This window comes from Tyto alba, unplaced genomic scaffold (assembly GCF_018691265.1).
Source record: "Tyto alba isolate M040663 unplaced genomic scaffold, T.alba_DEE_v4.0 Super-Scaffold_34, whole genome shotgun sequence".
Lineage (NCBI taxonomy): Eukaryota > Metazoa > Chordata > Aves > Strigiformes > Tytonidae > Tyto > Tyto alba.
In genome coordinates this window covers 4,119,438-4,145,045 of record NW_024881309.1, presented here as the reverse complement: position 1 = coordinate 4,145,045, position 25,608 = coordinate 4,119,438, and the positions used below count along the sequence as shown (strand labels likewise).

General features: G+C 54.2%; 1 protein-coding gene across 3 annotated transcripts in view; it reads right to left on the bottom strand.

Moving 5' to 3' along the window:
- PEBP4 (phosphatidylethanolamine binding protein 4) overlaps nucleotides 1-24,774 on the bottom strand; it is a 79,313-nt gene extending 54,539 nt beyond the window's left edge. The window contains exons 1-4 of one of the 3 annotated variants that reach the window (XM_042801517.1): nucleotides 24,688-24,774; nucleotides 17,346-17,421; nucleotides 16,393-16,538; nucleotides 14,754-14,886 (exon numbers count right to left, since the gene is read on the bottom strand). In XM_042801517.1, coding sequence (XP_042657451.1) covers nucleotides 14,754-14,886; nucleotides 16,393-16,532 — 273 coding nt within the window. In that variant the 5' untranslated portion in view covers nucleotides 16,533-16,538; nucleotides 17,346-17,421; nucleotides 24,688-24,774. Of the gene's footprint in view, nucleotides 1-14,753; nucleotides 14,887-16,392; nucleotides 16,539-17,345; nucleotides 17,422-17,577; nucleotides 17,677-24,687 lie in introns of those variants that run through there. The other 2 variants (XM_042801516.1, XM_042801515.1) reach the window with 2 other exon arrangements.
- Nucleotides 24,775-25,608: the final 834 nt, after the last annotated feature.

The window sequence follows — 25,608 nt, the reverse complement described above, 5'->3', positions numbered from 1 at the left end:
CGGAGCTGGCAGCCCCGGAGTCAAGGGCAGGCCAGACGCAGCGGGGATGGGCGTCACTTTAATAGACACCTGCCACCTGATGGGGAGCATTAAACGCGTCCCCCCCCGCGCTCCCGCCGGACAGGGATGAGCATCCTCAGCCCCGCGGGGCCACCGCATCCCTGCTGCCACCGCACGACGGGCTGTCACCTTGGCGAGGGGGGGACACACGAAACAGCCGGGGAGCAGGGGAGAGCGCCAGGGCAAGGCCCGGCTTTTACAAACAGCTCTAATATCCCTGGAAGACATCTCCGAGTCATGCACCGGGTTGGAAATGTCTCCCATTATAATTATGAGTCATTCATGACTCAGTGACATTTCTGAAATTAAAAAGCAGTCGCTGGCCCAGCCCTTTGCTGCACTGCTTGGCGGCCGCGCGAGCGCTAAACAACTTATTTTTAATGCTATTTCCCAGACAAACAACGCCCCAGACCCATCACCCCCCACCCTGGCTGTGCAGCCCCTCGGGGTCGGTCCCCTGGGGTGGCAGGTTTTGCATTCACACCCTGAAGTTTCTTGGGGCTTTGTTTGGTGGTTTGGTTTTTTTTTGTTTTTTTGTTTTTTTTCCATGTGGAAAAAGCTGGGATCTGAGCCCAACTTTGCTGCCCGGGCTGCTCCCAGGGGCAGAGCCGGGTGTCGGGTCCGCCTGTGCCGAGGCGGCGGGAGCAGCCCCAGGGACGTCACGAGGCAGGCGGGATTTCCTAGAGCGCCAAACTGAAATGCAAAAAACCCTTAAAATAAATAAAAGCAACCTGTTGGGTATTTCCAACAGCCCAGGACTTAGACGAAACCTCTGCCAGGGAACGGTGCACACAGCGGCGCAACACACGCCGCGTCTCGATGCAAAACCGGGGCCGTGTCGTGCAAACATCCACGTGAAAAAGGGGGTTCAGGGACCCTCGGCCACAGCAGGGCTGGGACAGTCGCAGCCCACTGGTCTGTAGTCCCTAGGGATGGGCCATTAGGCATATTTTCATTAAGGCAGCCCTACCCTCATCACTCAGTTTTATTCTAGAACGGCCAAATCCAGGGCAGGAAACACTCCGTGAACCCATAACCCCCAATCACACAATTATTTCCCCCTCTCTCCACGGTCCCTTTACAGCCTGAGAGCTCCATTATTAAAGCACTAGATTTTAGAGGCTGGGAGGCAGCTGCCCTCACAAAAAGCATGGGGCAGGGATACTCGGGGGTCAGGATGCTTGGAGGCAGGGATGCTCAGAGGAAGAGCTACTCGGAGGCAGGGATGCTTGGGCGTCAGGATGCTCAGAGGCAGGGATACTCAGGGGTCAGGATACTCAGGGGTCAGGATACTCACAGGCAGGGATACTCAGGGGTCAGGATGCTCAGAGGCAGGGATACTCAGGGGTCAGGATACTCAGGGGTCAGGATGCTCAGAGGCAGGGATACTCAGGGGTCAGGATGCTCAGAGGCATGTATGCTCAGGGAGGCCAGGATGCTCAGGTGCTGGGATGCTCAGAGGCAGGGATACTTGGGAGTCAGGATGCTCAGAGGCAGGAATAATTGAGGGTCAGGATGCTTGGAGGCAGGGATGCTCAGGGGGGCCAGGATACTCAGAGGCAGGGATACTCAGGGGTTAGGATGCTCAGCAGCAGGGATACCTGGAGGCAGGGATGCTTGGGGATCGGGATGCTTGAAGACAGAGATCCCTAGGGGGTCCAGGATGCTGAGGTGATGGGATGCTGAGAGACAGGGATGCTCAGGGGGTCCAGCATGCTCAGGTGCCAGGATGCTCAGGGACAGGGATGCTCTGGGGGTCAGGATGCTCAGAGGGCCCAGGCATGATGGACCACCGTTCACTGACATCCTGGTTGCTCTGCGCAGGGACGAAGCTCCCGGGAGCCCGGCGAGGCTGGGGCAGGCCCAGCACAGCGGCAGGACCGGTCCCCGGGGCTGGGGGCTTTGGGAATCTCACGGAAAGGCGGCGCGGGGCGAGAGCCCTCTCGGCACATCGCGTTTTGCCATCTGCAGCAGGTGAACCGCCGTCCCGGCTCGGCATCGCGCGGCGGCTGGGGAACGCACGCCGTCAGCGCCAGGACATATCAGAGCAGAAATAGACCCAGAGCCGTCGTCCCCCCCGCCGCCCCCTTTTTACTATTATGTCTGAGAAGCGACGTCTCTCCTTTTTTTTTTTTTTTTTTTTTTTTTCCCCCTTTTATGATGATTTAATCACTTGGTGATGAGGGCTGCCTGGCTGGGATACAACTGAGCTCTGGGCATCGCCAAAAGAAACGGGGGATATAAAAAGAGGAGGAAAGCATCAGTAGCAGCGACGCTGATTGACAGTGAATGAAATGAAGCGGCCAAATTTCATTGGCGTGGTTTGAAATCCCAGGACGATGCGGATAGCTGATGGCTCCTTTCCTAGGGTTTTGCCAGAGCTAGCGTTTGCCTTTCATCCTTATTTAATTCACTGTTTGGAGACTGCCACAGGGGTTTTTTTTTGTGTGTGTGTGTGGTGGTGGTATTTTAATTGCACGTTTCCCTCTTGGAGGAGATTTTTTTTTTTTTACATATCAGTGTGTGTGTGTGTGTGTGTGTGTGTGCTGAAATGCAGCCGGGTGTGCAAAGGAGAGGGGCACTGCGGAGGCACAAGCCTTTTGCCCAGCACCTCGGCCGCAGCCCTGCCCCGTGGCCTCAGGCCCTTGGTGAGCACAACCATTAAGTGCTTGTGCAATTTACACCCTGGATGCAGATAATTAAAGGACTCAAGGCTGGGGTTTGATAAAGCATTTTCCTGGAAAGGCGGTGTCCGTTGGGACTTAAACTCAGAGCACAGCCGCTGCTGGCTGCCCGGGGGGGGATGTGGGTCGCATCACCCGGGCAGGGGTCCCGCAGGAATCCCCCGCACTCGTCCACCTGGTTACTGGATCTTTGCTGGGAAAACCAAGCCTGCGAAGGCTGCGGTCGCTGCAGGGGATGGAGCAGCTTTGCACGTGATGTGCTGCGGGAGCATCACCCTGGGAGCATCTCCCCCCTTGGCCAAAGAGCAGTGGGTGGCACTTGGGGCCACGTGCCAGTAAGAAAAGACCAAAAAGGCGGCAAAAGTACTATTTTCCAAACCTTCTTTCCCTTTTCAGTGGGGAAAGATGCCAGGTTGGCAGGGCTGAAGCCTTCAGGCTCTCAGGTCAGCTCCGTCTCCCCCTCTGCCAGCAGCTGAGCCCAGGCTGGCTCATCTCACAGATGGCCCAGGAGAGGCTGAACTCAGAGCATCAGCCCAGCAAGCCCAGAGGTGGCTGAGAGCAGCCAGCGACACCGGCCAAACTGGTCTGCTCCCCAAATGCCAAGAGCCCTGCTTCTCCCTCGCGGCCAGATTTCCACCCAAATTCTCAGGCTTTTCACTCCAGCCGGAAGAAATCTGGCAAATCCATCAACTGCGTGTGACCTACCCCCGTGAAGAGGGAGATCTCCCGGGAGCAGCGGTTCCCAGAGGGAAGGGACTAAGCCCAGCAGCTGCAGAACAAGCCGGGGGCAAAGCCCTGAGCAGCAACTGAATCCCAACCCACGGTGCCCCCAAATCCACCCCCCACCCCCCCCCCAAAAGCAGCCGGGTCCACGCAGCAAGAATTACAAGAGTTTTAGCAGAGAAAAGCTCTGGTTTTGCAAACTTGGTGGGCGCAATGCCGTGCCCCCCCAAGCCCCCGGTTCATTTTGCTCTGCCATCGCCCTCCCTTTGGGCTGCCGTGTGCCTGGGAAAGGGCCGGGCAGCATCGCGGGGGGCTGCAGCATCGCGGGGGGCTGCAGCATCGCGGGGGGCTCGGCAGGGCTGCCGCCTCCCCCCCTCCTCCTCCCCCTCGTCAAATATTTGTTTAATGAGGGAATTCCTGTCGCATGTACGCGGGCTCCGGCGCTGCGGGGAGCGCGGCTGCCTGCAGCATCCTCAAAACGCAGGAAAACCTCCGGAAACGGCTACGAGCCCCTTGGTGCCCCAACAGCAGGCCTGGCGCGAGGGTGATGGCCGCTTCCAGCCACGCAAAGACCCTTTGCGCGGGGGGTTGCAGCTCAGGGGGCTGTGCCAGACCGAGAGCACAAAGCGCTGCTGTCCCCGAGCGTCCCCCCGTGTCCCCCCCGGCCGTCACGACACACATCACCCCGCCGGCCACCCCTGCTTCCAGCCCTGAACACGGCCACTTTGATCCGCTGCTTAATTCCCCCTTCCCATTATTGCCTGATCGGGCTCTGAACCTTCTCGTGGAGATGCTGAGATCAAATGATTAGTTAAGAGACCGTCAGGCGAGGAGAACATGAAAGGGAGAAGTTTTGTTTAAGGATATTAACCCCGGCAAGGCGGCAGAGCCGCGCGCTCCCTCTGCTCCCAGAAAACCCTCCACGGCCACAAACGCACCCGCCTGCTCTGCCCCCTTCCCCGAGGCCCTGCAAACTCATCACACCCCACAGGGAGAAGGGACCTGCCTCGTCCCAGGGGATGAGCTGCTGCTAATAAAGTGCCATCCCAGTGTGAAACGGTCTCAAACCCTGCCCCGAGATGGCTGGTACCCCCGGTACTCCAACTGTGCAACAGGGGAGACCCCCCCTCCTGGTGCAAAATACGCTATGTATAAAATAATACCTGATTTATGATTTGATTAGAGGCAGCCCAACCCCACAGCAGCGATTCTCCCGTCACACAAGCCCCTGCCAGGACGAGGGAAAATGACGGTGTTTGTATTGCCAGCGCTGAAACCATCACTTGGGAAGGGAAATAAATAAACGTCAGGGCAAAAAGAGGGACTTGGGGGAAGGAGAGCTCTCGTACCCAAAATAAAGGGAAAAAGCAAGGAGCAGAAAATGATTATTTCAATTACAATGAAAATGTATTTTATTAGAAAATGTGTATTCATCTTTGAAACTTGATACCAAGAAAAGCAATATCCAGGAATATAATACCCCATCTCCACGCGGGGAGAATGAGTTATTAAATCAGAAGATGAATGGCTTGCAGTGCAGCTAACTGCTCTGGTTAAGAGAAAAATAGTTATAAACTTACTCTTTGCCCCAAAAACGCATTCCTCCCCCTCATCCCTGGGCCTTGTCTCTCCCCTCCGCTCAAGCTCACTCATGCGCCTCATTTCTATGGCTTATAAAAATTCAGGTGGGGAAATTTTAATAGAAGTTAAAAAGGTGAACTTAGAGTTGAGCTGTTTTCTGTTTTTTTTTTTTTTTAATTCTAACTCCTCCCCTTCCCCCACCTTTAAGGAAAAAAGAAAAAATACACATGAGGAATAAAAATAACCCACATAGTTCAATTGTGGGGAAGTAGTGAGGATGTAAATGAAGGTGCATTCTTATGTATAGCAGTGCACCCAGCAGCCCCGTGGCAGGGCGACTCGCTCGGCGCCTCTGTTCTGCATGAATAAATATGTATAAAAATGTAACGCTGCAAAGAACTCGAATCCGATAACCGAGATAGCGTTTCTCAGAGGCTGGGAGCAACACAAGCCACCGGCTTTTCTTACTCTTCCGTATTTATGTAAAGAACCATTGAAATGATAATGCACAGCCCCCTCCCCATCCAGGGGCGTGCAGAGCCTTTTTGTAGCGATGGATGCAAAAAAAAAAAAACCACCCCCCCCCCGATATTAAGGCTGTCAGTGCAAACCCACTGGTGACAGTGGCAAGTGTGGGCTTTGTTCGCCTCCCGGGGCGGGCAGCTCAGGCCACCCGCCCCGTCAAGGGGCTCTGGAGACAGGGTGAATATTTTCCTCCTCAAGTCCGGCACCGAATCTCATCCGCCAGAAAAGTCCTTTTGCTTCCAAGACCCCAAGGAACGGAGATGCCGGAGGTCACCCGATAACTCCATTAGCTGCAAATGTGCCGTGCAGGCGCGGACGCGCCCACGGGTGCTGGGGCAGGACCCCCCCACACCCCCCCCCGAGCACCCCTAAACCCCTCGGGACAGGCAGTGGCCGCAGCAGACCCCCAACCTGCCTCCTCTCCCCCCAGCACACCGAAGCAGGCGGACTTTTTCCCAGCACTAGGGACTTTTCTCCCCCCATCCTTCACCCCAAATAGCCAAGATATCCCCCCAAATAGGCTCTCCCGACCCCCCCCCCCCCGGCACTGCGGGGCAGCCCCCCGGCGCGGCTGCCTGGTTCCCCGTTACACAACCCTGCTCGGGAGATCCTACGTGGGCAGACGTGGGTTTTCCTCTGAATTGACAACAGCTCTCGCTGCAGCTCAGCAGAGCATGAGCAGCTTACATAAACAGCGCTCAGAGTTACCCTGCGTGGGGGCTGCACGCAGCCACCCCGGGGTGGGGGGGGGGAAAGCAGGGAGCCGCCTTCCCCCCCCTCCTCCTCCCCCCCTCCAATTTATTTTATTTTTTTTTTTTTCCCGATAAAACAACCCGAACAAGCTTCTCCTTGTGGGGGAAAAGGCAGCGCGCGCGCGAGAAATGACTCAAGTGTTTTGTAACTTGTCACATTCGAAGCTGCAATTTGGAGGCAGGAAGGAGGGATCCAAAATAGTCGCCCCAACCCCAGCTTGTATAACCGAGATCCCCCGTCCCCTCCCCTCCGTCGGGAAAAAGGGGGAAATTTCTGCCGCAGATTGGCAGCTGGGAAGAGGCTCAGGGTTGTCACAGCGCAGGAAGGAGCCCCCAAATTGGGAAGAATTACTCATCTGTGGGAAAGGCTCCTGTGCTGGCGGGGAGGCACCGGGGATGATGCTGCAGGGGAGGAAGGCTCCCGGGGATGGCTCCTCCGGAGGCTGAGCTGCCTGGGATGCCGTCCTGAGCGGGAGGTGATGCTGGGGAAGCAGGATGGAGTGGGTTTCCCTGGGGAAAAGGGACCTGGGCCAGGGCATCAATAACCTCGGGGGCCCAAACTGAGCCCAGAGCAGGCTCCAGCCCTCCCAGGCGCCAGAGAGGGGACAGGAGATGCTCAGGTGGTCCCAGGGGAGGGTTCCAGCAGCGTGGCAGGGCCGGGGTGTGTTTTATGATTAAACACCTCTCCCGGATCAAAGGCAGCAGCACCCAGCCCTTCCCAGCTTCTTCATCCCCACGCTCAGCATCTCATCGCAGCCCAGTGACACCCGTGGGAGCCCAGCTGCCCCCAAGACCCTCTGCAAAGAGCAGGGAGGGCAATACCTGCCCTACCCAGCTCAACCCCCTGATTAAACGTGACTTCAGACCCCCCCAACTTCAATTTTCAAGGCGCAAGTGCCAGGGGCACCCAGAGGAACCTGCCTCCTGCTATAAACCCCCTCCTGCCCACCCAAACCGCCGCTAATTTATTTTGAAAAAGTCAAGGCAGGTCCTGGGGACGGCAGGAGGTGCAATAAGTGCGACACCTCGCCTCAGGGCTCATTGATCTGCCATCGACCCCGGTGTTGAACCTGACTTTGAAGCCCCAGATGGGCTTTGGCATCTGGCTCCACATTTTGCGGGGGCAGCGCTTCCTAAGGGTCTCCTCGAAAATAAAGTGGGTGTGAAGCTTAAATGAGGGGAGGGCTGAGCTTTGCAGCCTTTTCTCCAGTGTCACCCCAGCTACGGATCTTAAACCCCGAGAGCCCAACGCCCACACCACATCACAGGCTGCGGCCACCACCCAGAGCATCCCAGGAAAATCCCAAACATGAAGTAAAAAAAAAAAAAAAAAAAGAGCTATTTTCAATAGAATCATCTGCTTATAGAATGCAGCTTGGCTTTGCCATTAAAATTAAAAAAATATATATATTTAGGTTTCTTTATGACAGACCCACCTGATGGGTACACCGGTGCAGATTTCAGATTAACAGGTTAAAAACAAAGTGAGTATAAAGGTGCCCCGTGATGGCAGGGACTTGCCCATGCAAAAAAAAAAAAAAAAAAAAAAAAAAAAAAAAAAAAAAAAAAAAAACCCACAACCCCCCAAAAAAAACAAAACCCAGCATCATTGAGACAAAAAGCTGAATTCCCAACTCCTTGGCCAGTGCATGATCACACACTCCCCAGGACATGCCTGCTGGGATCCTGTACAGCCCATGGCACATCCCAGCTCCACACACACACGAGCACCAGCTCCAATTTTAACACGAGACTGGGTGATTCAATAAAAAGTATACATCTGCAGAAGCAACACAATTATTTCTTGGAGTTAAGCGTTGATGGATAGAAGTTTTAATTACCAAACCTTTTCATCCTCCCCCACACACAAAAAGTATATTTTCTGGCATGTTTATTTAATAATAAAATATGATAAAATTATATGTTAGTGGAATAAGTGCATGGTGTGTGTAAAGTACAAGATGAGCTGAAGTCTGTTTTGTCACCAGAGCTGAAAATATTAGCTCCTTTGATCTCTTTGGCTCTAAAGCAGCTCTGGAAGGAGAGCGCAGCACACTGCATGGTGCATCCAGCCCTGGGGGGGGGGGTGGTTTGGGGAGGGGGGACCCCAGCTCCTGCCTCTGCCCAGCGTGCTCCCCGTTCACGCAGGGCGCTGGAAGATGTCATCCTCCACTCCTCCACGTCCCCAGCTCCTGATTTACCCAAAAGAGAAGAGCAACCCCAAGCCAGCCGCCTTAATGGCCGCGGACAGGGCTAAAGGGTGCCCCTGCCACCCATCAGCATGGTTCAGGGCTTGGGAAGCACCCAGCTCCCCTGGGGAACGTCCCTGGTCATATCACTCTTAATTTCATCAGGTCGTTAACACCACTGGGTGGTTCACAGCTCTTGGGCTGTGCAGGAACCACCAGGAGCAGCCCTCAGCTCCAAAACCCACCTGGTAACGGGGGAACAGCAGCAGCTACAGCCCCTGTGAGCTTGGGTAGCTATAGGTTAATCCCTTCCCAACGTATAGACACATTGAGGTCCCCCCCCACCCTGGGCATCGCAGCCTACAAGTAATTCTCCAGCAGGAAATTTCTCCCCCCCCCCCCCTTGGAAATTCACAGCCAACCTGCTAATGAGTCTTTGTGAAACTTGTGCCTTCTTACCTCTAATTTTACAGCCTGTTAGGATTTGAGCTCTGTGGACAGCCTCACATTTGGTTTCGAATTATAGGCTGAGTGGCTGTTCTCTCCTATTATTGTGCTGTCAATCTCGTATTAGCACATTATAATATGGTACACTGAATGCATCTGTTCTGTATATCACAAGTCCTAATTGTCATTTGTTGAATCACTTTGTCTTATACGATTGTTAAGCAATTATTTCATCCAAAGCAGCTTAAACTTTGATTACTGTATAGTGTTTACAGGGATCAAAGTAAAATCATCAGCTGCTTCAAACATTGTGCTGTTGAAACAGGCACAAGCGCCTGCCCCGCGTGGATGCCAATACAGAAGCAATGAGGAGAGCAGACTTGATGACCTGTAGGATCTTGCCACCTCCAAAACCCATCCTTCATGCCCGAAGGGAAACGTTATTTGTCCAGGATGGTTAAACGTCCAGCAAACGGGTAGGGAGTGAAACAGATGTGAAGTGACATTCCTGCCAAGATCGCTCACGGGAAGAGGCTCTCATGGCGTGTGGCACCAGCTGTCCCACCGGTCCCCTCCAGTGGGGCAAGGGCCCATCACGGAATGACCCCCTGCCCTTCTCCAGTGCTTTCCATCAAGGAAAAGCATTCCCATTCCCCGAGAGGCACGGAAAGTAAAGCAGCGCTTTCTGCATTTACTTTTTGCACCCCAAACTGGCTCCGCCACGCAAACCTCCAAACCGCAGCGTGCCAGACCCTGCCTGGGAGCGGGTCAGCAGAGGACAGGGATGATGCAGTACACAGATTTTTTTTTTATATATATATATATATTTTTTTTTTTTTTCTGCTTTTCTACCCCCCACTTAACCCCTCAAAGAGGCACTTTGGTAGCTCGCAGGCCTCACACCAACCCCTCTGCGAGGCTGGGCTGGTCTCAGTGCCAGGGAGCCGCCGGGCTGGCAGCCTCTGAAGTCGGGGGTGCTGGTCCCAGCACTGGGCTGGCAGCCTCTGAAGTCGGGGTGCTGGTATGCCACAGCAGAGTCCCGGGCCCTGGGAACCCAAACCAGCATCAGCCCCAGCAGGGCAAAGGGAGGGGTTCAGCACCGGGGGCTTGGGCTAATCCCCATAATATCTGGTTGACAGCATCAGGAAGGAATGTTGGGCCATTGTTTTTTAAGTAGCCCAGACAGGATTGAGAGAAAAACACACTGGTGGCTCCTTAACCCCAGACGGTTCCACGAGCCAGCGAGGATACACAAACTGTCAGGAATCTTCTGCTTAAAACCATCTTTAATGAGACTTGAATTTAACCTGAGTGCCACTCAAAAGCCCCCTCTTCCAGCCAGCTGCAAATCACTGCCTGACACAACTAGAGCACATCCCAATTAGGATATTAAGCAGACCTTCTCCTCCTTTTGTTAAAGGCTAATGAATTTCCTCATACAAGTAATTTTCTAAATAATGGGCCCCAGACCCTAGAGCACAGAAACCTTTAGAAATCAAGATTGTCCCCAACCCAGCCACCAAGTTATTCACAAAAGGGGGAGAAGGGGGGCCAAAGCTGGGCTCTAACCAGGGAGTGGACTTAACCACAGACTCCAGGCACGGCCCAAGCTCCTGGGAGAGGCTCCTTCTCCTGCCCTTCACCCCGGGCACGGCGGTGATCCCCGGTGCCATGGCAGGACGTGGCCCCAGAGCCGCACCCTGGGGTGCTGGTCCCAGGTTTAGGCACAAAGAGCACTCAGAGCCGCTGCTGCATTAAGCCTGATGCGACCCATGAGGGCATCATCCCCTGGTTCACATGGCTGGGGGGGCTTTTCCAGCTGCCTTTTCGGCTCCAGCTCATTCTGCCATGGAAGTGGTTTTAAATAAGATACTATGAAAACGGACAATTCTCAAAACAGCAGAGGGAAAGTGGTGAGCCATACAGCTGCAGGAAGAAGTTCTAGTTCGTGGATGCACAAGTTGTCTTCTCAGACTCATTTAGACAAGAGAGGGTTCTTGCAAAAGCAATTTAAGTTTAAAAAAGTCCAGGGTGGGGTAGGAGCCCTGAGAAAAGCACTTTACTTCTGAGCTATCTGGCCCCTCAGCCAGAAAGCAAGCCCTAAAAAGCACTTTACTTCTGAGCCCTCAGCCAGAGAGCAAGTCCTACCCCTTCCCCACACCCTAAAGGAGCAACAGAACAACCCAAAGAAACCTCTAAGGAAGTCGTCAAACCCCGCGATGAAAACAAATCTGGAAGAGCAGGTAAAAGGTAGTGCCGTAAACTGCAGCTCAAGAACATCGCAGCAGGTAAATTGCTTTTTAACAAGCAGACAAGTTCTATCAATAGCATCTACCGTATGTTTTTATAAAGTGCAGAAATATGTTTTTAAAAGGCCAGTAAATAAAGTTCCTATCGATTTGATCTCAAGCGTAATCTGTTTTTCTGTCTGCCACCAACAGTGGTAATAAAACAGAATCATGTAACGGCGTTTCGGCTAATGCGACTATACATCACGGCAGGGGCCGCGTGCTCGCCGGCGATCTATCATTTTCTATTGGGATTGCTTAGCTGCAGAATTTATAAACTTGCCCCAAATTGATGCAATGTCCAATTTTCTTTTCCAATTTATTTTTGGTTGAGCAAAGCAATATCAAGGCAGGACAAGGAGGGCGCATTTCCCATCCATCCAGATGTTCTCCACTGCTCCCTGCTTCTTCCCTGGCCTGGGAAAGGGCCTGGCAGCAGCTCCTCTGCTGGGATTTGGGGGAAGAAGCACAGGGCTGGGGGGCAGGTGCTTCCCACGTGCCCAAACCAAGCACACAGTGGGTTGGGGGTAGCTGTGCCCAGCAGTCAAAGTGTTTCCAGCGTCCCCAAACCATCCATCACCGGTCTCCTGGGTCTGGCGACGCATCTTATTCCTTTTCCTGAGCGTGCTGCTCAGATAGCAGCCAGACAAGAGCCGCCCATATTGCGCTAAAGAAGTCAAAGATGGGTCTTTGGGGAAGGAAAAGGGATGTTTGATAAAGCCGGCTGCCAAGCTGCCACGGCCCAGTGTCTAAACTGGAGAAGCATCAAGGGATGTCAAACACCCTATCAACACACACAAGACGATGTATTCGAGTCCCCCAGGCCTAGCAAAGCTCAGCTTTGCAAGATGCCGCCCCACTTTAAGGCCCTTCACCCACAAACACACTGACATTTCCTTCACCCAGGAGCATCAAGGCTGCGAGCAGAGACCCTGGGCACAGGCAGAGTGCGAGGTGGCCCCCAGACCCGTTACCCATATCTGGAACGTGGATGGGAAATGTCCCGTCCCCCCCACCTCAGAAAACTGATAAATATTTCCGGAGATAAAAACAAACACTCCGCATTTGGCTTTTTTGGTGGTTGTTTTTCTTGAAGAGACAAAGTGTTCCACAGAAAGCAGACACTTCCTACACAAGTTTTCATACTCAAACCCCGAGTTTTTCTGCCGCTGATTTTGACAGAAAAAGCGTAGCCAGCCCTTTACCCAGCCCATCCCTCACCACTCCATCCACGAGATCACCAAGCCTTGGCAGGGCCGTAGCTGAGAAGCATCACATCTAGAGGGAGATAACTTTAGCAGAGTGAGGCTTCCCATTCTCACTTGGGAAAAAAAAAAAAAAAAAAAAAATAATCAAGTGTCCTGACCTTAGAAATCCCATTGTAAACCATAAAAAGCAACCCCATTGCCTGCGCACGCCTCAGCCCCAGCATAGGATGAGGCAACTCTTGTTCTCACCGACTTCAGGGTGATTTTTTTGTGGGGAAAAAGGTTATCCCAAAGCATCCTTACAGGTTCAGGAGTAATAAATATATTCCTATAGAGAAAGCCTGAGGAAATTCAAAGCCAGCTCTCTGCAACCAATTGAAGGCCATCCAGCCCCTTGCCCAAAGTTAACCCCCCCCCCAGTTTGCACCCTGCAAAAGCTGGGAGCCCCCCCGCTGCGTGGAGCTGGGGCTGTGGGGCCAGAGGGGGAGAATAAACACCAACCAAGGGAAGCAGCGGGGCCCCGTGTCCTCAGATGCCGCCTCAGCGCAAGATGTGCCGAGTCGTCTCGGAAGGGAACGGTGCCAAATCTGCCAGCGGAGACGAGCCACCAGCCGGCCCCGATGCCAGCGGGAGCTGCCGACCCCCCGCAGCGGGGCTGCCTTGGGGACCCGCCACCCCCCAGTGCCACAGCCAGCATCCTGTCCCTAAATAAACGCGCACGAGTGACGCTCGCAGCCGGCTCCCAAGCCAGGTTCACTCACCTGCTCTTTTTTTTTTCAGGTTCAAAGCCAGCAGCCCCCCTGGCACAGCCCAGCAAGGGTCTGGCTCTGCTTACCCCCCCACCCCCCCCCCCCCCCAAATCCTCCCCACAGCACCGTTTACTGGTCAGATCAGCATCCACCAGCAGCACCACAGCCAAGTCCCTTTCTCCCTGCTGCTTTGCTTTCCAGGACAAAAATAAAAAGAAAAGCAACTGCCTACATCCCTCGGAAATTTCAAACTACTGGAAAGCAACGCACAAGTGATAGATGATTTTGTGTACAGCATCCTCTGCCAGGGAAGATTATTTTTTTGGAAGAATCAGACATCTTTAAGGGAAAGTTATACTTCAAACCATGTGATCAACAGGGGGAAGAGACTTTCCAGACGGCAATGAAGCAGTCAGAAAAACGGATTCTTAACACTTCAAGGTAAAGCCAAGAGCTGAGTTTCAACCTTGATTAGCTACGGCCAAAGCGTCCACAGCTGCCAGGGCCGGAGCTAGCGACGGGAGCAGCACCCCCGACCGTTATCGGGGTGCTGGCATGGGGGCGCACTTGGGATTTGGGGGACAGGGTCTCCCCTACAAGCCAATGCCACCCGACTGGCTGTGGTCCCCAAGCTGGGCAGGTCCCAGCAGGACACTGGGAGCGCGGGGTGGCCACCCCAACACCCAGAAGAGACCCACACAACACCTTACTCCTCCTCCTCCTCTCCTACCCAGGGTAACACCCCCCCCCCCCCCCCCAAATCCCCAGGGGGGCCCAGCGGCTCCCAGTGCTCCCAGTCCCCGCGGCACTGGGGCTCGGGAAGTTCAATGCTGCCACCTGGCGGCGGCGGCGGGGAACAGCACCCCCCGGGGGGGGGGGGTCCGAGCAGGGATCGGGCCCCCCCCCACCCCCTAACCCGCCCCCCCCACCCCACCCCCCCTTACAAATCCTACAGCCCCTACGCGGCCCGGGAGCTGATTCATTAATCTGGTTTCTCCAGGCAGACGCCAGCTCCGGGTGTAAACAGCCAGCCAAAGCCTATGCTTGCTTTAAAAAGTTGACAAGCAATAGCAAAAAAAGAAAAAACCTTACGCTTGCAATGATTTTTTTTTTGTTTCGCTGCAAATGACAAGGTAACAAAAAAAAAAAAAAAACCAACCCACAGAGTGGAGTTCCACTTTACCCACACCCTCAGACCAAAATCATGAAGAAATAGGGAAGCACAGGGAAAAATGAAGCTTAGAAAGTCGCCTGGATTTCAGGCAAAAGTTTAACAAGCATAACCCGAGCTGCTGACAGCACTTTGGCCGGGGAACAGTCGTGCTCGGTCATGCGTGGCACAGGGTGAACAACCCCCAGACTGTCCCCAGCACAGGCACTGGGTGTCCCTGCCTGGGCCCGCTCCCAGCCAGGGTGTCACAGCCAGGCTCATAGTACGAGCACACACGTGTGCGAGCAATCCTTTCCCACCAAATCCCTCTCCTGCCATCCAGCTACACTTTTAATTAACACAGAGCAGCACGGAGCAGACACAACTGGGGACTCACCTTCTCAGCCTGGGGGTACCGAACGCGGGGGCTGCCCCACTCCCTGCTGATCCGCCGCCGGTACCAGTGGCACTTGGGGATGTACATGCAGCCCACGTCGCCCAGCTCCGGGTAGATAATTTCTACATCCCCTCTGGGGAGAAAAGGGGGAGAGAAGAGGATGTAGGGCAAGACCACGCCATGCAGGGGATGGGAATTGATGCCCCTTCCCAACCGGGCTTGAGCTGTGGTTGCAGTGCTGGGCAGGAGATGCGGGATCCAACCTGTTGCCAAAGGTGCTGGGCACTTTCTGCACCAGGATAAGCAGCCTCCCATGCTGTAACATAACCAACGAGGTCTGCTCCCTCTCCCAAGCAGCAGCAAGACTTTAAACATCCATTATGGCTCAGCACACCTTGAATTACTGCCAGTATTTTTCCATAGTCTTGAAAAATCATGGCCTATATGGGTTAATCTCAGGCTTGAAGATGGAGAGCAGAGCAATCCTCACTCCCCCTTGGCCTCAGACAAGCTGTTTGAGCCCCATTCTCCCACTTGTGATAAGAAAGCAGGGACAAATCTCTGTATTTTGGGTACCAATAGTACAATAACAGGGCAGATACCTCCAGCTTCAACTTCCGCATTAAATATTTTCCTCTTCTGCATTATCCAGCAGAGAAAGAGGCCGCTGGAGCGAGCTGTCTGGTCACCGCAGCGTGTGGATAACGTGTCTCAAGGCCACCCTGAAGATTAGCTGCCACCAACATGACCCTCAAATCCTGCAGCCCGGGGAGGCTGCTGAGCAAACACCCACAGCAGCACGGGACTGGCACAGAGGAGTCAGAGGGTTCAAAGCTCATGGTCTGTGGGAGGAAGCCGGGGCCAAGTGAAGTCTCCGCTTGCCTTAATCTAGAAGCTTAAGTCACTCGCATTTAAAGAGCATTTTGGTTGACTGAAAGGTAGCAGAAAGGATGGTTTTGATACAGAAGCTCCCAGTCATGCAGGATATTAAAAACCCCCCCAAAGGCAAGGGGCACACGTGTGCCACTGCTCGCCCAGCCCTGCCTCCCACCTCCAGCAGCTTGCAGGCAACAAGGGGTTAAGTCAAGGACCTTCAGTATCAAAACATTTGATAAAGGGGGGCATTCGGTGGCTGTTCAGCTGGGGGGGGGGCATCTGTCAGAGCAGCAAACTGCCTGCTTGCAGCTCCAGGAGAAGCCCTCGTCCTTCCTCCTCCTCCTCCTCCCGTGCCTACACTCGGTAAGCGTTCGCATCTCTGCGGCATGAACTGTTCTAACACTTCCCTTCCCCAAAAAGTAGCCTCCTTTGAAACTTTCTGCGGAAAACAAAACAATTGTCACCTCTGATGCCGTAAGTCACTTTAAAAGCCTCTGCACAACAGACTAGGGAACAGCTCGAGGTGACCAGAGACACTACAAGCTCAGCTTGCGTAAAACAAGAGCTGGCCAGTGCGGCAGGCACTGCCCTGCTTCACTCTGGCCCAGATTCCTGGCAAAAGGAAGAAAGCGACCAATATTTATAGCCCTGGCAAAAGGGATACTGGAATTAACTGTCCCAGGAGGTGACACGCGAGGGCAGCGCGTGACTGGACGCCCAGGGCTGGTGCAGTTGGGAAAGGAGACAAGAGGGAATCACTCACCTGCAGAACTCGCCGTCCGCGCTGCTGAGCGTCTGGAAGAAGCAGGTCCGCACAGGCTCGTCCGGCCAGGGGGGCTGCTCCCCCCGGGCAGCAGGGCCGAGCAGGCCAGCAGCCAGCAACACAGCACCCAGGAGCTTCATCCTGCCCTGCGGGGACCGAGGGACAGAGGGTCAGACCCACGGGCAGAGCTGTGACGCAGCGCTGCCCCCCAGGAGCTCTGTTTCAGCCCCTCCAGAAGCCAGCTCCAGGCAAAGCACACCCCCATCCGTACACACCGTTGTTTTCCCACGACATTAATCCCAATTATGCCAGAAATTAAATCTGTTTCCTGCTGCTGCCCTGTGCCAGGAAGCACCGAGCCCCCAGCAAGAACCTGCATCTTAGGGGCCCCATTTCTGGCCACGTACAAGGAAGGCGAGTCGCCACCCTCCCGCGTGGCACCAGGGATGTACACGTGGGCTACCACAACCCAGACAGCCCAGCACAGCCATGGTCACTTCCACGGTCACTACTGGGCACCACACTCCAGGCCCAGGCAGCTCTGAGAGGAGGCAGAGTCCTGGCCCTGCTGCTCTCCCTCGGACTCCAGTGTGATGGGAAACATGAAAAATTGGTGTCAGGCTTGGTCATGGTCTAACCAAGACCATTAGTGATGGATGCATGACCAGCCACGCCAGACCAACACACCCCTGACCCCAAGCAGGGCCTCTGCAGGGGAACAGCACAAGGGTTCCCCTTGAACCCAGAGCCAGGGCAGCGCTTTTCCCACACGAGGACAGCCACAGCCACCCATTTTTAAGTCTGGACAAAGCACAAGCCATGCCCTGAGGATGAGGGGAGCCGGGGTATGAGGTTTATACACCCACACCCCTGCCAAGCCCAACGCCAGCCCTCGCCTCCCCAGACTCCACCGAGGTGCCTGCGGCAGCCTGATGCCCGGACCAGGCACTTACCCGCCGGGTCCCGGGGATGGGCGAGCAGCTCCGAGGCAGAGCCTGGAGGTTTGAGGTTGCCGTGGAGATGGTTTCCCTGGAAGAAAGGGAAAAAGGGACTGGGAATGAAAACACAGCCCAGGGAAAGGGGCAGCTCATCCCCTAAAGGAGCACAAAAATCAGGCCACAGGTTTTCACGCCGCCCGCCCCGCAGTGATGGTCTCCAGCCAACCCACCAGCTCTGGGTCCTCACCTGGCCCTAATTCCCCGCTGCACCATCAGCTTCCCAGCTAATTAGGAAGGATGCAACCTAAACATTTATTTGCACTAGCCTGTCTTCTCCATTGCCTAATCAGTTCTGGATGAGGCATATGCAAAAAAACCCACTGTCAGTTGGGAATAGGTATTACAACACATACTGTATCATTATATAATGAAGTACCGGCACGCAGAGCGAACACGAGTAAGTACTAGCGCCACTGTCATCACAGAGGGAAAAAGGCATCAGGCTTAACTAATTAGAAACATTAATGTATTGGGAATGATCTGGAGGTTTAGGGGCTAATGGCTTTGGTTCCCACGCTACAAGATGGGCAAACCCCATAATTAGAGCCCTGATCCTGCAAACAGGCTCACGTGAGTAATGCTTTTCCCATCGGAGTCAGGAGCATTGGTTTGCATGAGTCAGGATCACCAAAATGGGGTTTACATCCTCACGCAGTATTACAAACTGGGGGGGGGGGGGGGGGGTTGTGATAAACTGGGGTCTTGGGGGAGCCACACTGGGGGATCGCAGCCCCACGCAAGGCAAGCCCAAGGACTGTTGGGCATTACAGCTGCCCAAGACTCTCCACCGTGGAAAGGTGGATTTCTTAGAAAAGCAGGAATTCCCTTGGATAGCTGACAGCTCAGCTGAAACCTTGGCCAGAGGGTGGCCAGGGAAGTGACAGTGGCTTTGACCAGGACGCACGCCGGGAGAGCTGCAGGCACAGAAAAAGGACTCTGCCTGCCAAAGTGACTCTCACCACAGTAAACCCATTCGTTTTTGCTGTTTATTTAAGCATGAAAGCTGACCCAAGGCTTGTGTTGCTGTGGCCCTGGCAGCTCAGACCCCCAGGTCTGTCCCGGGGAACAGAGGAGCATCATTACTTTGCAGTAACCAGCTCCAGTTGGTTCCTGCAGTACCTTTGCAGTGGTTACCCAAATAACAGCAAAAATCCAGAGACAGAGTAAACCCTGAACAGACCAAGCAGGGGTATTTTATTTTCTTTTAAGCCTAGAGGCAGAGAGAAGCCCTTCACACAGAGGCAACATCAGCCACTTCCATCTGGAGACCTCCTGAGAGGATCGTCATAAATGGGATCAGCACAAAGGGGTTTGCCAACAGACAAGGTACAGAGGGATCCCCCAGGGATGCTCTGGAAGAAAAACCCATGGGAGCAGCAATCTCTCTTGCAGCATCCTATGTAATATGAACTACAGCTTTCTCTCTAAAAAGCTATTTGCAGAGTAATTAAAGATCCTATTTCTCCTGCTCAGGAGTTGCAAAGGCAGCAGGAAGCCTGTGCAGCAAAATGCCTTTGCTGCCATGCCATGCCATGACCCCGGCACAACCCAGCCTGCACAGATCCTCCAGCCCACTCAGGGGAGGGGTAATTTCCACCAGCATCCATCTCCTTTGGCCTGCCTGCCCCAGAGCTCACAGCCAGGGCAAACAGATAAACCACACGCCTGAGCAGCCTCCCCTCTGGAAAAGGGCCACCCCATGGGAAAACACACGTCTAGTGGTGTCAAGCCCAGTGCAGAGCACAAGCCAGCACCCCGGCTGTGTTTGCCTGTCCCCTCTCCTGACTAAGCAGTGCAGGACTGCAGGAATCTTGGCTTTCCAGCTGCTGGGAAGCCTCTGGCACAGCGCTGCAGCTATGTTCATCCAGGATTCCCCGCCACCACCACCCTCAAGAATGAGATACTGCCCTCCACTTAGCTTCACACTTTTTTTTTTTTTTTTTTTAATTGCAAAGACATTATTGAAGGCACTACTGGAAAACCCCTCCTGCTTCTCAGTTTTAGCATTTCTTTACAGGCCATGCACAGGTCTGCCCCGGCAGGCAGCAAAATGACCCTGGGGGTTTAACCAAGCTCAGGCCATGCACAGCATCTCCACACATGCAACCCCTCAGCTCACCCTGGCCTCTCTCCCTCCTCCGAACCGCAGTGGAAGGAAAGGAATTGCTTTTAAGCCACTTAATTTGGAAGGTGGCCCTAGCCTGGAGCCACGTGGGCTGTGCTCCCTGCCCTGCCCCATCCTCACACAGCCCCTAGGTCACAGGACCAGGAGGTTCCTGACTTCCAGCACAAACTGATATTTGAGAAGAAAAATAAAGCTTTCAAAGGTACCAAGTCCAACTGGTGGCTTTTGGTTAGATTCACTTGGTTAGTCAGATGAGAGAAGCAATGTGGTGAAGCCCAAGGAAGCAAAGTGCTGCCTACACGTGTAGCAGTCCCACTATCACTCCAGTTCTTTGGGAGGAGATACAAATGTAATATATATATTTCCAGTAATCCAAATCAGGTCCAAAAGCTAAAAAAAAGCCTTTCACAGTTGGTAAAGGTAAGACAAAGATAAGGAAATCATCATTTTCTATTAATATTAGAGATGAAAAGGCTCTTAATAAAAGGAAACTACCTCAAGGCAGGGAAAGGAGGAGAAGTCTGGGACTTGCTTTAACAACTGCAACAAAGCACATGTGAAAGCCAAAGCACCTGTGTTGGGAGCCAAGTTACACACGCCAGCCAATCCACGAGGCCACCAAAAAATGGGTGCTTGCAGAGGAAAGGAGGGAGTGGCTCCTTGCAGAGGAGGCAGCAGCCCATCTGGGTGCTGCTAAGCCCCCCAGCCCAGCACCTCAGACCTGTGCAGCCCACTTCTTGACACTCTCCCATAGCCCCATAAGCGGCTACCAAGGTGCCAAAATATTTGCCAGGGAGCACTGAAGAGCATCAGGACACAGCTCAACCAAAAAGACTAATTCAAGGAACCTAATAGACATCAGCTGAATCTGACAGGCTCTCAAAGCTTTCACACACATGCAAAACCTCCAGCTCTGTTGCAGTTTGTTTACATAATGCTGGGCTTTAATGCAAAAGAAAAAAGTGTTTCCAGGTCAGAACTTCCCTATAAGTGTTCATAAGATACCAGCTTTTTACTCTGACATGGGCGAAAAACATATTGTTTGCAAGCTCTGGAATTTCCCACCCAAGCTGCTGGCTTCCTGTTGATGTTAGTTTAAGATTAACCAGTGCCATTTATAATCCACTTCAGTGCTTCTTCTGACTTCACCCAGGACTGTCTCTGTGCCATAACAAGCTATTTTATTTCATGGAATCTAAGTTTACCTCCATCTCATTTCATTAAGCCACCTCAGCTCTCCCCGGACACTAATTGCTTGCAGGGGCAGAGCCGAGAGGCATCACTGGGTTTGAGTTTCCCCAGTCCTGTGACACAGGATGCCTGGCACCATGGTTTACCCCCCGCAGTTTGTTTCAGGCTGCAAAGTTACAGCTCACCACTAAAGTCCCTTAGAAACTCTATCCCCTTCTTGCCACAGATCCAAGACCATTGCTTTGCTCTAATGCTCATGAAAACAATGGTTTATTTTGCTTTCCATGAGCAAAGGCATTTCTGAGCAATAAATCTCCTCCTTGCACTCCCACCCAAGACCCCCAAGCACTAGCCCAGCCGCTGCAGAAAGAGCTCAGCCCTTGCCTCAAGATGCAGCATTTTCTCCTGACTTGGGCTCCTCCCCACCTCAGTTTCCCCACAGGGGTGCCACAGAGGGTCCTGTAAAGAAAGCACCTGAGAAACACAAAGAAACCAATTCCTACAGTCTCAACAACAGCTGAAAAAAAAATATTTACACTGTCTATATCCACCAGCAAGCCTGTAGGAAGCAAAGGACTTGCCAGAGCCTCAGCTCAATCTTTGTCTTGCAGGAAGCCCATTTTTCAGATATTTTTTTTCCATAGCAATCAGCAAAGGAAGTAGAAAAACCACATCCTCTCTCCCCATTCACAACCTGCTGCACCTCCAGCCATGCCCTGGCCATGATGTGGCCTCTTATCTCCCCTCTTCATAGCCTGTCCTCACATTTCCCCCTTTGCGTGGCTCACAATTTCATTCCCAGCTTCAACTGAATCACCGAAAGGTCATCTTCACCTTGCCCCAGCCAACCCCCAGGGCAAGAGCTTTGTGAATTAAAAAAGCATTTGTCCCAGAACACACCATAAATTTGCATCTGCACTGATTTGTGAGGCCAGCTCTCCTTCTTGGAGAATTTCAAGGTTCTGGGGAGAGTTAAGTGGATTTAGGGGATGCGATAGTTTGATTTGGCTCAGGTGGTCTCCAGTTTTCCTGGGTCTAACACCACATAAGGATCAGGAGTTAAGATGCAGGTTGTCACTGCAGGAAACAAAGCTGCCCTCGGGTAACTGCCCAGCAGCAGCAGCAGCAGCCCTGGCGTGTGTTACTGGAATAAAATGAATCTGAACCTGCTCAGGGGAGAGAGATTATATCACTAGCCAGATCATACAAGTGCAGGGGTTCAAGAGCTGAGCCTGTATTTCTGTGTCTCTACAGCATTAATAAGATGCTGGGGGGCACAACACAAAGCCATGAGGCTGCATCACCACTCCCAAACCCACCCCACTCCCCCCAGCAGACCCCTGCAGAGCTTTGCAGTTGGTAAAACGCCAGGTGCAGCTCCGCGGTGCAGCCTGAGAGATTAGCAGAGAAGGATTTTTGGCTTTTCTTTTTACCTGCTAAAGCCCCAGGTCTGAACTCTAACCCCTGCCTGCCCCATTTTCCTAGCAGGCAGCTGCGTCCGGTCAAACTGGATTAAATGCTGCCTCTGTCACCATCAGCAGTAGAGAAAGTCCTGAGTGGGCAAAGGGGAAGGGTCAGAGCTCCAAAGGGGGTTTGGCTCTGCAGCACCCTCTAAGCAGGAATTTCTGTGGGATCAGAGGAAGGATGCACAGTCCTTTTGGGCCCTGTGAAGTTGCTAGCACTTTGCAGGCTCCTGCACTCGCATCCCAACAGGAGGAGATGCAGCGCAGCAGCACAGAGAAGATTCAGGGCTGTGCTGGCACCCCCCAAAACCTTCCTTGGCAGCAGAGCCCCCCCCCCCCCCCGAGCACCAGCCCCTTTTCCCCCAGCTGGGCATTGCAGGAGGAATAGCCAACGTTTGCCAGGCAATAAGCCCATAGGTGGGTGCAGTCCCCCGAGCCTGGCAGCAGCCCACGCAGCCACCCCTGCACTGCAGAGGGCTCACCCCTTCCCCTGGGTCCCAGCCCAAACCTCAGCTCCCGCAGCACGGCGAGCAGGAACACGCTTCAGCCCCTGCAGCATCTGATACCCCCCCCCCCCCCCTTCCCGAGCCCAAGCACTCGCCCCGGCATGAGACAGCAGCACCCACAGCCCTACCTGGCTCCGGGACGGGGCCACCCACCCAAACCCTGTGGGTGCTCGCCCCACTCACAAACCCCTCTCCTAGAGGGGCATCAGGCACTTTTTGGGGAGGATCGCTGGGGGACTGGGTGGCACAGCAGGTTCAGGGGCAGACCCGGGGGGAGGGGTGGGGGTGTGACCTTGGCAGCAGGCACCCCTGGGTGCCAGCCGGTTGCCCACTCGCGGGCCGGGCGTGGGGCGTTGCACAACCACATCTGCCAGAGCCCACCCGGCCACCCCGTGACTGCTCCTGCCGGAGCCGCAGCTCTTTCTGGGGAAGGTCTTCTATTTTGGGAAGAATGTTTTCATTTGGCCTATATTAAGCGCATCCATTTCGCAGTCACAAGGCAGGCGCAGAGCTGTGCGGGAGTTTTGCCTCCAGCGCCAGCAGCTCCGCAGTTTGGCAGCTCCCAGATCCCAGCGGTGCTCACCAGCCCGCTGCTCGCCGGGGCACTGCCTAATGCAACTAGCTCCCGTTTGCATCCCTCCATTCACACACTTTGCCGAGAGGCTGCTGCAACCCACCGGGGAGCTGCTCAGCACCTTTTTAAATTTCTGGCCTGAGCTCCAGCATGAATCACCCCTCCCCTGCTCCCAAAGACAAGGGGAGTCACTGAGCGGTGCTGCAAGCGCCAGCACCGTGGAGGTAAAGCCTCAGAAACCCTCAGGTGTGGCCTCTGCTCAACCTATCACCCGTGTTCCCCAGGGACTCTGCGTGGGCAGGGTATGGCACAGGGACTGGGTTATGGAGGGGTCATTCTTCCCTCCTTTCCCCCCCCCTTCTCCTGGACGCTGCACCTTGTCAGGAAGGTGTGTGCCTGCCCCGTGCCTCGTGGATGCCCTAATTGTGATTATAGCCCTTTAGGGATGACAGCAAAAAATAAATAAACACCCATTCCCGGTCCTTGACATCTCACCACCCGGGCTGGGTGATGCTCGTGGGAAAGCCCTGGGGGCAGCGGGTTAATGAGGAGCTGGGGATGAGGAAGAAGCATCCTCTGCTCTGACTCAGCTCGGGCTGAGCCTGGCCCCACGAGTCACCCCAACAATGTGCAACAGGCTGGTGGCACCTGGGTGCTTCACCCGCCCACTGCCCACCCCGCAGCCAGCTGGGCATGGGGACCCACGTGGAATTTAGGCCGGCTGAGCAGGGATGTCTATAAATAGTGCCGTTTCGGATTCAGCCTGCATGTGGCTCTTCCCTCCAGTCCCCAGTTTATTTTCTCCCTCTTTCAGTGGCTCTCTGCAGCCCGAGGTGAAGGGAAATGCAGGCTGGACCCTTCGGTAAGTCATACAGATAAAACAGGGAGACAGACTAGTTAAATTAGTCCAAATCCCCAATGTCGATGCACTTATACCGGATTAACCTTCACATCAATAGACTACCAAATCACACTAAACTGGCTTAACCCTTCCTTAAGTGGGTTTAACTGGTCTGCTGCAGGGGGCTTGTCCGGGTTTAATGAGCTCAGCTGAGTCCCAGCAAGGGTGCTTTCCAGGGGAGCCCCGAGCCCCCACTGCAGCTCCATGCAGAACAGGGTCCCAGCCCCCCCCAAAGCTGGTCTGGGGGCTGGATTCTCACAGACACCCATAGTTGGGGGAATCCCTGAGCACAGGTGCCTCTTCCAGAAGATTTTTCCAACTTCCAACCCCCCCAGCAGTCACTCCCAGCCCCTTGGCACCCTGAGCCTGAAGAGGACCCCGGGGTGACCCCTATTTACTGTCCCCCCCCCATGCACTAGCAGGGCTACCAGGGCCCTTATAACCCAACAAACCAACCAGCTGCAAAGCAAGAGAGACAACAGCCTGACACCCCCCCAGTACGCAGCAAGCCAGCCAGCCCCTCCCTTTTCCACCTACCCCTCTTTATACCACCAGTATCCCCAGTCCTGCAGCAGTGGAGGCACCAGCAGGGAGCCTGTGCCCAGCCCGGTCTGGCAGAGCCCCAGCTCCTTGGCAGGGCTAAGCCCTGGAGCTGGCTCAGAGGCTGATCTGGGGGGGGGCAGGGGGAGGAAAGTTTGCAAAGGCAAGGGCTGGCACCCCCCCAGGGTGACCCTCACAGCTGGGACAGCAGGTAGCACTGCAGTTTGCAGAGGTCAAGGCCATTTGCAGGATGCACAGAGCAAGCAGCTGCAAACTAGGCAGTGCTCTGGGCAGGGAACATCTTTGCTCTGCGATGCAGCAGAACAGGAGCCTTTTTAGTACCAGTCATAAAATTCATAGTAAAATCCCCCTGGCTTCCCTTTCTAGCCTAGCTCAGGCCCCAGCAAGCAGCTCTGCCTCCCCTGAGAACGCGCTGCATGTGTGGAAACCCTGGGTGCCAGCCACACACAGCAGCAGAAGCACTGGGGGCAGACCAGCACCTCAATTAAAGGTGAGGCAAGACCTGCACCAGAAAAAAAAAAACAAAAAACCTGTGCATGTGCTGAGCAGCACGTTCCTGCCTGTTATCAGCTACATCAGTACCTGCAGCCAGCATTCTCCAGAGGTGCTCCAGTCCCTCCAGAAAGAGCAGCCCGAGCAGAGCTGGGCCAGGCCCAAGGGGGCTCCTCTTGCCTCTTTTTAAGCCTGACAGACACCCATTAAGCCCATTAGCTCCCTCCTTTCCCATTGACTCACCAGCTGGTCCCACTGAGTCACCCCCTCCCAACAACCTCTCCTTTCCGTGGCCGGTGGCCACTTCTCAGGTCCTTTGGTTCCCATTGACTCACCACCACTCATCCGAAGCTCGCCCTCCCCTCTCCATTCCCAGCCTGGTCACTTCTGGTCGCTTTGATTCCC